This window comes from Phaethon lepturus, unplaced genomic scaffold (genome assembly GCF_000687285.1).
Source record: "Phaethon lepturus isolate BGI_N335 unplaced genomic scaffold, ASM68728v1 scaffold36944, whole genome shotgun sequence".
Classification (NCBI taxonomy): domain Eukaryota; kingdom Metazoa; phylum Chordata; class Aves; order Phaethontiformes; family Phaethontidae; genus Phaethon; species Phaethon lepturus.
In genome coordinates this window covers 18238-32679 of record NW_010536148.1, presented here as the reverse complement: position 1 = coordinate 32679, position 14442 = coordinate 18238, and the positions used below count along the sequence as shown (strand labels likewise).

At 35.8% G+C, this 14442-nt stretch overlaps 1 protein-coding gene across 1 annotated transcript in view; it reads left to right on the top strand.

The window, feature by feature from the left end:
* SLC30A6 (solute carrier family 30 (zinc transporter), member 6) overlaps nt 1-13039 on the top strand; it is a 14994-nt gene extending 1955 nt beyond the window's left edge. The window contains exons 4-14 of the mRNA XM_010286085.1: nt 551-593; nt 3139-3204; nt 3627-3707; nt 4955-4990; nt 5826-5920; nt 6754-6802; nt 8778-8897; nt 9195-9297; nt 9596-9643; nt 10226-10294; nt 11828-13039. Of these exons, the coding sequence (XP_010284387.1) occupies nt 551-593; nt 3139-3204; nt 3627-3707; nt 4955-4990; nt 5826-5920; nt 6754-6802; nt 8778-8897; nt 9195-9297; nt 9596-9643; nt 10226-10294; nt 11828-12325 (1208 nt within the window). The 3' untranslated portion in view covers nt 12326-13039. The remainder of the gene's footprint in view (nt 1-550; nt 594-3138; nt 3205-3626; nt 3708-4954; nt 4991-5825; nt 5921-6753; nt 6803-8777; nt 8898-9194; nt 9298-9595; nt 9644-10225; nt 10295-11827) is intronic.
* The last annotated feature ends 1403 nt before the right edge of the window (nt 13040-14442 follow it).

Here is a 14442-nt window from a genome sequence, read left to right as displayed (position 1 = left end):
GGAATGCCCCCTTTCAATATTTTGTATAACTTCTACTTGTGTATAGGGGCTCCAAGATGCTTCCCATAATCTGTACTGAAAGTACATTTGTAATTTGTGACACAGGTTTTCTCGCAGTTTCAAGATGGATCAGAGAAGCAAAACAAGTAAATTCTGTTGAACCTATTTTCACTGCTGTAATGCACATCAGACATCTCTTGTTTTGGTGGAGGATGTGTTACTTGAAGATCTCCTGACTTTTCTGTATTTAAATTCTTAGTCACCACTTAGTCACAAGCTTAATACCTTTTGATCTGGGCATTACTACGTGCTTTATTAGAATTAGGATTTCCATAATCAACCTGTGTATAAAATAAATATAATGGTGTGTTTACAAGACTCATATTATATACACATGCAAAAGATGAAGAGACTTGCTCTGTCACCAGAGACAATTTGTGTAGATATAAGATGAAAAAGAGCTGCACAAGAGGAACTTAACAGAAGAATACAAGTGATTTCTGCATTGCAAAATTATATTAAGTTTTAATATTTGCTGCTTTTTTTACAGCTTTAACTGCTTACACATATTTGACAATCTTTGACCTTTTCAGGTGAGTTTTTTCCATTTAGTCTTACTGTTCATTTGTGCCTGTCTTTGTATATTTCTATACATATAAAATTTATTTACAGATAAATTTATTTAGGGTCATCAGTGCTGCTATTTAGAGTAATCAGTGATGAAACACTAACTGGTTTAAATATAACTTAAATGAGTATAAAATTGTACATCACCAAAAATAGGTGATGAGAAACACCAATAGCTGTATTGAGAGTGATTAGTAACAAAGCAATTCAGTCATTAATTTCTCTGTGTAGATGTGTAACAACATAAAACAGAATCCGGCATCAAACTGTTATCTGGTGGTTCATTTGGAACATTTCCCTAATACCACAGTCATTGGTTCTGAAGTATCCCTCAGTTTTAGTTTCGGGAAACAAGGAGTATGTAATCCTATTTCTATTTCAAAATATTTCAAGAGCTAGATCCTATGCCCGCTTCCAACTGGATACTTTTAATATTTTTTCCTGTTTCTGATCAAAATTATATTAAAACTACTAAGTATGAAAATTCTGAACACTTCTGATAATATTGTTAATATAGGCATGAAATATATTAAATTATCATCTGAGTTGCAGATTGGTAGATTGGTAGCAACATTTGAGAAATAAACTGCTTAAAATGCATGTGGTTTTTTTGATGATTAACCCACATTATCTTCCTTGCTAGCTCACTAGCTTATAAAAATTATGGATCAGCTATCTGTAGAATCTGTTTTCCCTACTACATACCATAGCTTATCTGACTGATAGTAAAACTTTCGTAAGTAACAGCAGCAAACATGCAGAAAGGAAAATGAATTGTTGATATGGGTACAAAAATACTTAACTTGATCTGTGACTGCATTAGAATTGTGATATACCTTTAATGAATCTCTTAGAATTTTGTATCTGCTGAGTTTTGTCATCTTCACTCAAAATACCCTTTTCACCTTGGGGAAAGTTCTGACATTGTATTTCATAGTTGTGTAGAATGTTATTTTTTGCATTTTGTGAGGAGGTAGAATATCCCTGGCACCGACATATTAGGTTAATTAGGGGACGGACTAGAAGATTATTTTAACTTCCAGCAAGCTCTTTCGAGGGTTTTGATCTGCTGTAAGGGTGAACAGTGCTCAGTAATTCTGCTGCAAAGATCAATTTCTGCTTCTTTCATTTTTGTCATCTTCCTGGTAATTTATGATATCCTTACTGAGTATGTGAAATTACTATTTTGTATATGAGCAGTATTATTTCCTCTGCATTCGCTTTTACGCCACACAGCTGTGGATCAGGTTGTGAGGATGTGAACATTCAGCAGCTGTGGGGATGAGTTCTTGATCCAGCATGATTTAGCATGGTCATTAATTATGAAAGAGCTGCATAAAGGCACAGATGGCACTGAATCTGTGAGGCTTCCAATAAAAAAAATTGTCCAAAGGGGTCAATAGAAGGAAAACAGGCAGAGGAAATGAGACTCATCCTAGAAAAATTCAGGCTAGTACCATGGGGATAACATAATTGGAATTTCAGACGTTCAATATGAGAGGAAAAACTTGGAAAGAAAATAGCAAGAGAGACCTGCAGCTGTCAGCGAATGGCCAGTTAGATTAGAGCTTGTGTAGATGAATGCAGCCAAAAAAAGCAAACCTGTTTTGGCCGTATATGTAGACAAATTACACTGTGGAAAAGAAAGGTAATACTTGGCATAGCCTGAGACTTATTCCAGAGTGCTAAATCTAATTCATGGTATATCTGTAAAAGAAGAGTTTAATGGACAGCTTGTTTTGCTTTTCACTGGGATACGAAGGACATGACACAAATGTGACAGTCCTGTCATCTTGCTCATCATGTTCCTTCTCATTTAAATGGCCTTTCTCAGGTTACAGTATTTCTAGGCAAGTTCATAAAGCACATGTAAGAAGAGCATTTACTGTGTGTCTCGTGTGATATTTTCATAGACTTTGGCTTTGTATTTTTCATTACTATGTGAGATACCAGACAATATTAAAAATTATTTTCTCAAACGATCTTTGCCTGTTAGTCAGATACTGGGGTACCTGGTCTCACATGTTCCAGGTCCCTTTCAGAAAAATTCATGGAGTGCATCCAGATTAAACATACTGATAGTGCTGTTCTGTCTTGGGGCCTCAGTGGAAAAATGCCTTGCATTTGGAGTCACAGTAAACTTTATTTAGGCTGAGAGATCTTCTATATTGAAGAAGGTTGCTGGTAGCCTTTGTAAGCGCAGCATGCCCCAAGTACAGCATTAGACTGTCTCCTGGTTTGAGACTGACTGCCGTGCCGCTAAAATTATTTGCTGCCCTTTTATGGGAACAGCTGAAACATCATTGTGCAGTCTGGGTTTTATTCCCAAGCACAATATTTTCTGGATCCACTGGAACCCTCATTGTGACAGTGGTGGAGGTGTTGAGTTCATGGTAAGACGTGGTTATATTAATTTGTTCAGTTCTGGTGGCTGAAGTGTGTATTTTTAGATTATCCAGTTTGTAAAGGCAGCAGTTATTTATCATAGTCTAATTCTCCCCCTTGTTTCAGTTTGGTAACATGTCTAATAAGCTACTGGGTAATGATGAAGAAACCCAGCCCAGTCTATTCATTTGGGTAAGTACTAATAACAAGATCTAGTGTTTGATAATACAACATTTGATACGTTGCTGACCAGCATTGCCTGTATTCCCCAACAGCCATGACTAATAATTGGAGTGTAAAAGAGACTAAAATTAAGGAGACCCAAGACTGATGCTGTAAAGAACAGTTACAGAGCAGGGAAGGAGAGGAAAGGGGAGGGACAAGAAAAAGAATTAAGAAATGCTTTATTTTAAGCTGTTTGTGATAAGTGGAGTGTTGGCTTAAAGAAATTGAAAATAATGCCTGTTCCATAAAACTTCCAGTTTCTTCCCATCTATCTGCTCTTGAAAGAATTTGAAATACTAGGTCTATCCTGCTAGTTCCTGCACAGACCAGAATGCATTTGATGCATTGTTCAGTGTTGAGTGTTTCTAAACATAATTCTCGAATTTCAGGTTCGAAAGGTTTGAGGTTCTAGCCGTATTTGCATCTACAGTTCTCGCACAGCTCGGTGCTCTCTTTATACTGAAAGAAAGGTAGGGATATGTACCATTTTGTTTATTTTTTGTTATGCGCATATTCCAGATTGAGCAAAAACACACGCATTCTGCAAGTGCTATCTGTAGAGAGATACTGTAGAAAACAGTAAGATTTTTTTTAAATATTGCTTAACCTTGCGGCTCACTTATATTGATTACACTATATGTAGGCTTTAGACGAAATTATAGGAATTGATAAATGTAACTAAACAGCTTTCAAGGAAAAGACTCAGTGTTCTTAAGAATCATATTTTCCAAAAAGATAGGTATTTGATGCATTTCACTATGCATCTTGACTTTTTAAGTTCATTAACAAATACAACTTTTTTGATTTTTTTTTTTTAATTCAGTTATTTCATGAAGTAAAGCAACTTCATAATAGTTTAAACATTCAAATCCTTAATATATCAACTTCATCAGTCCTTCAAAATTTGCTTAAGTATTAATTTAACATACCAACTATGGAAGCATTTGTATTTCAGGAGATTCACCTAAAAATTATTTTAGTCTTTAAAAATGAAGAAGCTTTTGTTAACATCTGGAATTTTAAACTGGAGCAGTGTACCTTCCTTTTTCCTATTTTCTATTCAAGTGCTCTATTTTCTCTATAAAGGGCTATGTTAACAACTTGTGAACCTATAATATAAAATTGCTCTTTTGTACTGACAGTGTACTGGCATGAATTCTAATAATGATGCACTGTCAAAGCCTCCAAGTTTTTGAACATCAGTTTTAGAAAATTCCCAAAATTTCATAGGTTTTTCTGTTACAGCTGAAGCTCATTTATTTTACTGATGGGTAAAAAAAAGATTTGTATCTCCACCACAGTAGCCAACATCTGCTTTATTTGGCCTTGCTTAGTGAGAGGCTGTAAGTGAGGAATTTCAGACTTAGTTTGTTGTGGTTATCAACCCCAGTGGTGGCAGTAGCAGTATTTTTTGACATGTTCATTTACAAGCATGTTTTTATTCTGTAGGCAGCATTCATAGCAGCTAGCAACTATGTGGCACAGTTTGGAAATAGTTGGGAAATCTAAATTACAGGCTGCTTCATTTCAGTGTTAAATGCTTTCATCGCTTATAAAAACTGTTGTGCTTATTTAAGCAGTTCATTTTTTTTCAGTATTGTATCTGTCACGTTTTTGTTTATGTTTGGCAGCTCATTCTTCAGAACTGAAAAAATAGGCTTCATGTATCAAGGTTTTATTGTATGAATATAACTCAAATTTTCAATTATTTTTGTAGTGCAGAGCGGTTTCTGGAACAACCTGAGATACACACGTAAGAAATTATTTTGACATGTAAAATGATAGTTTTTTCAGTGTCCCTTTGTGTTTCTAATTCTTAATCTAGTATGTATTAATTATGCAAATACATTCAGCACCAAATTGGTTTTGGTACCTTAGCATTTGTTTCAAACTATGTGCAAGCTATATTGCAAACAGTTTTTTCAAGGTACAATTGAAATGTAATGCACATGCTCTCTGAAATAATGATTGAACTATATATTGCTGGTTTTGCTAGCTTAATCACTCTCATTTCTTATGGAGGCCTTTTAGGAGGCATGGTATGTGGTGTGGGGGAAGGATGCTGTGATCATTACAGAACTGGAGGTGTTGCAAAGATAATGAAGACTATAAAGAATATGGGGAAAGGAAAAGAAAGTGTTATGGGGCAGAAGACTGGGACATGGGATGTATGGTGAAGTTGTAGTTCTCCTAGGAAAGGGTAGGGGCGTAGGGAATAATTCCATAGGAAACTAAACTTTTTTAGCTCTTTTGCTGAGGGGGACAATGTATTTATATCTTCAGGGGACAAACATATATGTGTGTACCTATATGCAATTAGTTAAGAACTGTTACTCAACATTATGAACATTATGTACAGCCTAATGTGGTAACACTAACGTACAAAGTTCAGTGATCTCATATAACCCTTAAAATGAAAGTACACTGCCAGTCATTAAGCATTACACTAGTTTGTTATTCATGTTTTCAGTGTCAGTGAAAGCTAACAAGCAAAGTATTTTGATATTGTTACTAGTAATTACAGCTTGACTTCATGTTTTGTGATGATGTGAAATTAAGTTTGTTTTTTTTTTTTTTCCCCTCCTTAGGGGGCGACTGCTGGTTGGTACTTTCGTGGCTCTCTTTTTCAACTTATTTACAATGCTCTCCATTAGGAATAAGCCTTTTGCTTATGTCTCTGAAGGTATGTGATATATTAATCTGTAACAAGAATTGGGAAAAGATTTTAATGTTCCTATTTTTATCAAGGTATAACTTGTCTGGTAACTTTCTTAACTAGCATGTATATATTACTATTACCTCCATTAATACATCTTCATGCAGTTTAGAATTGCCATCGGAATTTCAACTCTAGTTTGCTTTTAGGGCTCTCTGAGTAGTATGTAGTCATTAATATGATAAACTGAGTATCATTTTAATGCTGAAGTACCCTTTATTTTCAATCTTTTGGATTCAGCTAGTGAAGGTCATCTGACAGATACCAGAACCTTGAAGACAATTTATGGATATATTAATGGATTAAAATAAATTAATGTAATAACTCTTCTTAATAGCTCTTTTACTGGGACTTTTTCACTTTGAAGTAGGCTTGCAATCATTCCTACTAACTGCTGGGAGACGGTTGAGTGTTGTGAAAAATAGTAACTTGTGAGAAGCCACCTATTTTTCATGGTTTTCCATGTTTTTTGCCAGAAATAATGCTTCATTTCAGTGAACATAGTTGTGCTTAAATTGTTTATGTTATATATTATACTTTATATTATATAAAAGATAATTATGATGATTATAATCTGCAAATTGTATTTGTATTTAATCAGTTCAGGTTATGACACAGGCATTTTACTGCCTGGAGAAGTCAGACTTTGTTGTTGTTTTTTTTAAGTGACAGTGAATATGTTGAGATACATTTATTCATTCACAGTGTATTGGGTTCTTACCTTAAATTAAAACTTTTAAGTGTACTTCAAAATGTATTCCTTTACTCCTAGTAATTTTATTACCACCTTTCTTTCGCAGCTGCCAGCACAAGTTGGCTTCAGGAGCATGTTGCAGATCTTAGTAGAAGGTAAAGCTTTATAATGTTTTTCAAAATTATTAGCTGCTGGAAGGCAGTGTTATGTTTTTATGTATAATAACAATTTGGATGGGTGTCAAGGCATAAACTGTTGTGTATTAGAGCTTTTAAAATAGCTTTACCTACTTTAGGTCTCGTGTATGAACTCTAGAGCATACATTGTCTCTCATATTTCCCAGATACAGCAATCTAACAGAAATACATCTTTCTGCATAACTTTCCCTTTGAATGTGTTTGGTACGTTGTATGCAGTTGTCCTTGGATGAGCTGAGGTAAACTAGCTTTATCCTGTACAGACTTGAACTGCATTTCTCAGCAATCATTACCTGAGCGTTTTGTAGTAATTTGTGTTTGTGATGTGGGCAAATGACTAGGATGGCTGTAGTTTAAATGTGATATATGAAACAGGTTACTCACTGAAACATAGCTATGGAGACTCCTCACCTGTCCAGCAGGAAACTGGAAAGTCTGCATCTTCAGGGGCTGAAGCAGTGTTGCTCATTCATTTTGTCTGTTAGCTCTCTTGCTTGTATTGATACCTGAATGCGAGATAACATCGTTTGCAAATAATTTTGTCAGATGTCAGAAATATTTATTTTGAGCCATACATGTTCTTCCAAGTACTTATGCTGTCAGTATCAAAATAAGAATTGTAAACCATGTTGCATAACATGTTAAGTATGCTGCAATGCCTCTCTGTTTCTGCATGTTGTGATTTTTTTTGTATACAGTTGAGGAAAATAGAGAATTCTGGTTTGTTAAACAGAAGAGTTGATTTTATGCAGATATAAGGTATTATATCATCAGACCCAAATTCTACAGAACAGCTTTGGAAGACTAGCAATAGTGTTGCCCAAGTACCTGGAGTTTAAGTTTTAAGGGCGGGGGGGGGGGAAAGGTGATTAGCAATCACAGACACTAGCAGAGTTTTTTTCTTTGACGAGGTGGTAACACAGTGTTATGGGGAAAGACACAGATGGATAACTTGAAGGGCTCCCAGATCAAGCATCTAGAATTACTGCTGGATTTTGAGATAACCTGTAGACAATTATGCCAAGAATTTAAAAAAAATTATTAAATCTGGTTAGTACTTATACTATTTCAAATGTGTTCTGTGAAGCAGTGCTGATTACAAAATATCTGCACCTTTATATAATTATGCAGATTAAAATTCTTACAGGAGGAGACCAGCACATAATGTCTAAGCATAGGTCGGTTCCAAACAGCAACAAAACAATTCATGTTGTCTTTTTCTTTAGATTTTCCACTACGTGACATGCACTTACATTCACTGAGAAGTACAGAAACCCTTTTTTCTCTTCATGCTCCCACTGATAGGAGATAGCTATAAATAAGTAACTTGTCCCAGTGTTCCCTCATGGGTTTTTCGATCTCCTTTTATTCAACTTGCTGGTCTCCTCCCTCTTTTCAGACTCTGTCAATTAGTTAGCTTTGGCTTTAGAACACTTTTGCACACCAAGGTGGCAGATGGATTGAAGACTAGTGATATGACCCCCCCAAGACTTACATATATCTAGTAGCAATATCTGAACCTGTAAGGTACTTGTGTACAGCTGACGCAGCTAGCTATGTTACCAGAAAATAGAAACTAGCACAAGATACGTTTCTTAACATGTAGAAAAAAAATGTAAAAAGATTAGTGTAGTGTAACGTTTTGTAGATAGGAAGATAGACTTAAAGCAATTTTAAGATGCAAGAGGTAAATATTAGTTTCAGATAAGAGAGAGAATGTAATGTGGATCTAAACTTGATTAATTTTTGCTGACACTGGACTATTACAAAACTTTGAGCAGAATTAGAAGGGCCTTTACAGTCTTCAGAGACATCATTTGCTGTGACTGCAAGGTGTATTTGAAGTCAAATGCTGAAATAATGGGTGTAACTTTTGGGTTTTGAAGTAATGATGAACAGCTAGCTGACAGCTGCTTTTTCTGTTTTGTTACAGTATTTGTGGAATCATCCCAGGACTGAGTAGCATCTTTCTGCCACGAATGAACCCTTTTGTCTTGATTGATATTGCTGGAGCTCTAGCTCTTTGCATTACATATATGCTCATTGAAATCAAGTATGTACAGTTGTTGTTTAAAAAAAAGTAACTCTTTTTGTATCCAGTCTATGGGAAATTGCATTTTTTACCTGAAAGGAATGATCTAGTAAAAAGCTGTGTTTTGTATGAATGGGCTTGCAACTCCATGAATATATTAATGTTTTTTCAAAGACGTATGGTTCATATGAGACTAGTATGTGTAATATTCTGTAAGTGTGTATCATTTAAAAGAACGAAAAAGAATCAAAAGAAAATTCTTATGCCTTTCAAAAACGTAAATACCTGTTTTTCATTAAAATTGCTCTTTCTCCCTAGCAATTATTTTGCTGTAGACACAGCCTCTGCTATAGCAATTGCTTTGATGACATTTGGTACCATGTATCCCATGAGTGTCTACAGTGGGAAAGTACTACTTCAGGTAAGGCAATGTCACAAAACAAGGTTTTTTGGTGTTTTCGGTTTTGTCAAATGCCCTTATTTTTTTAAAAACGTAAAATCTGTTTTAAACATTTGAATAGAAAGCATTCCAAGGGGAATTTGTGACGTGCTAGAAGAATTTTAAGGGCAGTAGAAATATGCATCATGAAGAATTTATTGTTTAATGCCATTAGTCTTTTGTGTAGGTAGACCAGGCTTAGACTGCCATACTTAAACAGGGCCAAGTTAATCTTTAGTAAAACTTCTTTTTTTTTTTTTTCTTCTTCTTTTTCTTAAAGACAACACCACCTCATGTGATTGGCCAGTTAGATAAACTTCTTAGGGAGGTAAGTCAGTGTATAATACATAACACAGCATGCACAGCTAACATTAAATAAGCATTCAGGAATATGAATAGTTTTCGTGAGTAGTCCAAGAAGATTGCTAAAGAAATATTTTTTTAATATTACTTTTTAGCTGCATGTAGAAAGTATGGATCTTTCTATCTAAGATGAGTAGTGTTTTTCAGGTATCTGGAATAAATCTGTTAAAGCAGTGCAGGCTGTTTTTATTAACTAAATTCAAGCTACCATAGTTTATAAATGTGAAATGGGGGGAGGAAAAGGAGTACAGGCAGCTGTTGACTTACAGCATATCAAGTTGAGAAAATACTGCAATTTGGCAGCAAGAGTTACTTGAAATGTAGATCAACTTTTTGGATGGATTTGGATGTTTAAGGTTATCAAAAGTACAGTAGATAAGCATTGGTGGCATCATTAACGGACATCATCCATTCTGTGTATGGAAGCTTTTATTTCATTCCTGAAAATGCTGTGTTATTCAGTTATGTGTAAGAGTACATTTCTGAAAGTATTTGAAACATTATTTCTAATTTATTTTCGTATTTCTGGATGTTTGTGTAAAATTAGGTTTCAACTTTGGATGGTGTCTTGGAAGTTAGAAATGAGCATTTCTGGACATTAGGGTTTGGCACTTTGGTAAGTTACGTCTTTATTGTCTTTTTAGCCTTTAAAAAAGAGTTGTCAGTCATGACTGACAGTAGTCAGTTGTCACTACTCAAATTTTTATTTAAATAAAGTAAGGTATTTCTTCTGAAATTTTAAATGTAAAAAAAATTGATGGAGTCAGTACTCGGTCCTTGTGATTTATTGCAAAACTTTTCTTTTCCTGTCCATTATATTTTTTAAAGCTTTGTTATTGGTTAATATTATTTATGCATATTGCAGTTCTGGATTAAAGCATGCATTTTGCAGCTGTAGAATTTCTTTTGTATTTTGTCAGTGAATAAAACCCCAAACAACAGTAAAGACATTTTTTCAAACGGTATTTTAGTGTTAATTGTCTCAGAGGGGAGAAAAAGGAAACTGTAAACCTTCAGGTACCAAAGGTCTACTGTAGAGTAATGTTTTCAGCATTTCTGTGGGGGATGGTGGAATAAACCAGCTACAGTTGTCTATTAATATTCTGTAAGCTGAATGAAATTAAGGGGTGGTTTGTGATAGAGAATGATCACACAGAACTCAGTTATTCCTAAGTTGAGGTAGGTCTGTTGTAACAGCTGGTAAATTAAGACTGTTAGAATTTTTCTCTACTTCTGAATTCTTCTGGTATGCTAACCTTCTTAAAAAAAAGAACAAGGCAGCAGCTCTGACTTGCTGATGTGAAAATAGTTTTCAGTTTACTATTCAGCTGCCCAGCATACCGGATCACAGCACTGTTGGATTGATCACAGATATTTACAAAACCTTTGTGTGCATATTTACCTATTGGCATCTTCCAGACTGTAGTAGAAACTTCCTGAGACCTGGATATGTTTTCAGCTGCACCATCTAATGTAATATATAGCACAATATAGCTTATATAGCACAAGCTGTGAACCATGGTCTTTATGAAATATGAAGTGAAAAAGCATGTTGAGGGGTTCTGGTTTATGTCCTCTTTGCTTCTGCAGCAGTAGTTCAAGGTAGATGAGAGGAAGCGCTGCTGAGAGGAAGATGGCGGTGGCCCGCAGTTACATGCATGTCCAGGAGAAACTCTTAGTCAGAGTTCCACAAGGGTCATTGCCTCTCTTCTTCCTAATGGTCCCAATCTGAGCATGTCTGCCATACGTGTTGTCCTCTTGCCTGCTCCAACAGCACAGTGATGATACTTTTTCCTAAATTTGGCATATGGAGTTTGCCTGCACTTTGTTCTTCTTTTGGACCACTTTTTTCCTGGCTGTTGCCTTTCCTTTCCTGCCATCACAGGTTGTATTTTACAGTTTGGTTTTAAGACTTGCTTTTCCTGAATAATGATCTTGATGTGTACCTAAGGGATCATACATTAGGAAAGACCAAAGTGTATGCTAGTTATGGAATTATTAAATAAGTTTCTCAATTTAGTCGGTAGTCTCCACTGCGAAAAGTCTTTGCATGATTCTCTTCAGGATAACTTACCTCTTTGTGAATGCATACAGAGAATCTTTATTGGAAGCAACAGTTAACAGCCAACTTATTTTTATCACTTTCTAGGCTGGATCAGTACATGTCCGAATTCGGAGAGATGCAAATGAACAAATGGTACTTGCCCATGTCACTAACAGATTATACACATTGGTCTCTACCTTGACTGTTCAGATTTTCAAAGATGACTGGATCAGACCTACCTTATCATCTGTGCCTATTGCAAACAATATTCTGAACCTTTCGGATCATCATATTATTCCAATGCCATCTTTGAAAGCTGCTGATAATTTGAACCCTGTTACATCTACTCCAGCTAAGCCCAGCAGCCCACCACCAGAATTTTCTTTTAATACACCAGGCAAAAATGTGAGTCCAGTTATCCTTTTAAACACTCAGACAAGGCCCTATGGATTGGGCTTTAATCATGGATCCGCACCCTACAGCAGTGTACTCAATCAAGGATTTGGAATACCGGGAATGGGAGCAACTCAAGGATTCAGAACTGGTTTTACAAATGTCCCAAGCAGATATGGAACAAACACTCGTGGGCAACCCCAACCATAATAAACACTGTTATTTATTGTACTTAAGGGTATTGACTTAATTCTTTTATTACCCAATTTTTATAAACATTTGGAATGTCAGATCATTCTAAATGGCTGGGAACAAGTGCATTGTTCATATTCATGAAATGGTTAAATTGCAATTTTTTTCTTTGCATCAGCAGTAGCCTGTGTAATGCCACAAATATTTTCCAGACTTACGATGCTTTACAGGTCGTTTTTATAGAGTGTCTATTTCTATTCAGCTTTTTATTCACTTTTCTTTACTTTCCCAAGAATGTATTGAGATATAGCACAACTCCGTAAGAGAGCGTAATTGTGATCAGGTAGCATTTTTTTTTCTCATGAGAATTGCTTACTGAATGCCAAATACCTGAGAGAATAGGAAATTGCAGAAATAGAAGTCCCAGTTTTTAGAGATGTTTTGATTGCTGTATTAAGCCATCTTTTGGCAAAGTCACAATTAGTTTTTGGTTGCAGATATCCATCAGTATTCATATTGTGGCCATTGTGAAGACAATCTGGCATTTCAGATTCCAATTAATTTTGTAAGACTATGTTTTTACATTTTTATTGATGCTTTTCTAGAAATTCAGATGGTTCAGCAACCATTTTCTAGTTGTAAGTATTCCATATTCATCTCTGATATCTCTTCCTTTTTGATTTAACTGCAAAATTATTTAGCAATATACTGGGAAATAAAATATTTCAAACTTAAGGTTTTACAAGCACCTCTTTTTTACAATCAAGCCTATTTAAGATACAGAGCAGATGGCTGTATTGTTTATGAAGCCAGTATTTAATTTTTGACTATGGAAAGTATTCTCTGATTCGATTGTGACTTTGTATGTTTCCTCTTTGTATTTTTTCCATAGTTTCAGGGGAAAAAAAAAAATCTATATTCCTGGTTTATATCCAGAGTACAGGTCAGTGATCACTGACAGTTCTTAAAGTCATTGCTACAGTGCTTAACTTTTGGGGCACGCTTGGAACAAGACTGCCTATCTTGTCTCTGCTTTTTCATTGTCATTCTATTGTACATCTAGAAGGCCATATTTCTTCAGGGCCTTTCTCAGAGAGCTCTTCGCTCTGACTGCTGTCTTTTTCTTCACTGCTCTGATGACGGGGAAAGGGACTGTTCTCCTGTGCAGTATGTATCTTAATTCCCTAGCCAATGCCTCCTCTGCACTTTCTTCGCATCTCTTGGCTGTTGAGGAATGGGTTGCCCATTCCTATTGTTTCACTTGGCAACTCAGGGTGCTATATGTTGGCTTCCACCTTGTTAGTCTGTGTACTAAGTTAAGTCTCTCCATTTGTCCAAGGTGGTTATACGGAGCTGTAGTATCTCAGAGACTCCAAAGATATTAGTGTTACCTGAAGATAATGGGTTTGATAGAGAAATCTTTCTCTTGTAGAACTGAGTTGAGAAAAAACAGCCTCCATCTGAATTTTCAAGACCTGTGGCCTCTTCACATTGGCTGAGGATTTCTTTTTCTGCATAAGGACATTGCTTTCCTTTTTTTTTTTTTTTTTTTCCTTTTCCCTCTCCACTACCTGTGTTTCTCACTCCAACACATGGAGGAGGGTGTCACTCCTGCAAAAAAAGCAAGGTGACAAGTCTGCATGATGGTCTTGCCGGGATATTTTAGGCTGAGGGTATACAGTCTGCCACTGGTATACAGTCCATGTAAGCTACAAGTAAGGGAATCTAGTTCTGTACTTCATTTGCAGCAAGTGTAATGGTTTCATTGCTGTGTTAGAAAATGTATAATGACCTGGAAAACTTGCATTTAAAGATTACGGTGAACTTGTAAGGATTGGCTATGTTTCTATGAGGTCAGTATTAGCTCAATAATCACCTTTGTTTCATTACTCTGTCTTTATGTGTAGTCTCTTACACCTGCCATTGCTGCATGGAAGTTGACTGAAGTACAGAACACTTGAACCGATTCCCTGTACCTCTTGGGTGCTGAACTAGACTGCACTCTCTACAGCACCTGCAACACCTTAGAGCCAGCAGAATGTTTACAATATACTACTCTCATGTGGCCTATTTGAGAAACGTTCCTTACATAACCAAACACTTGCCCTTTTTCTGACATTTTAAATACATTGTAT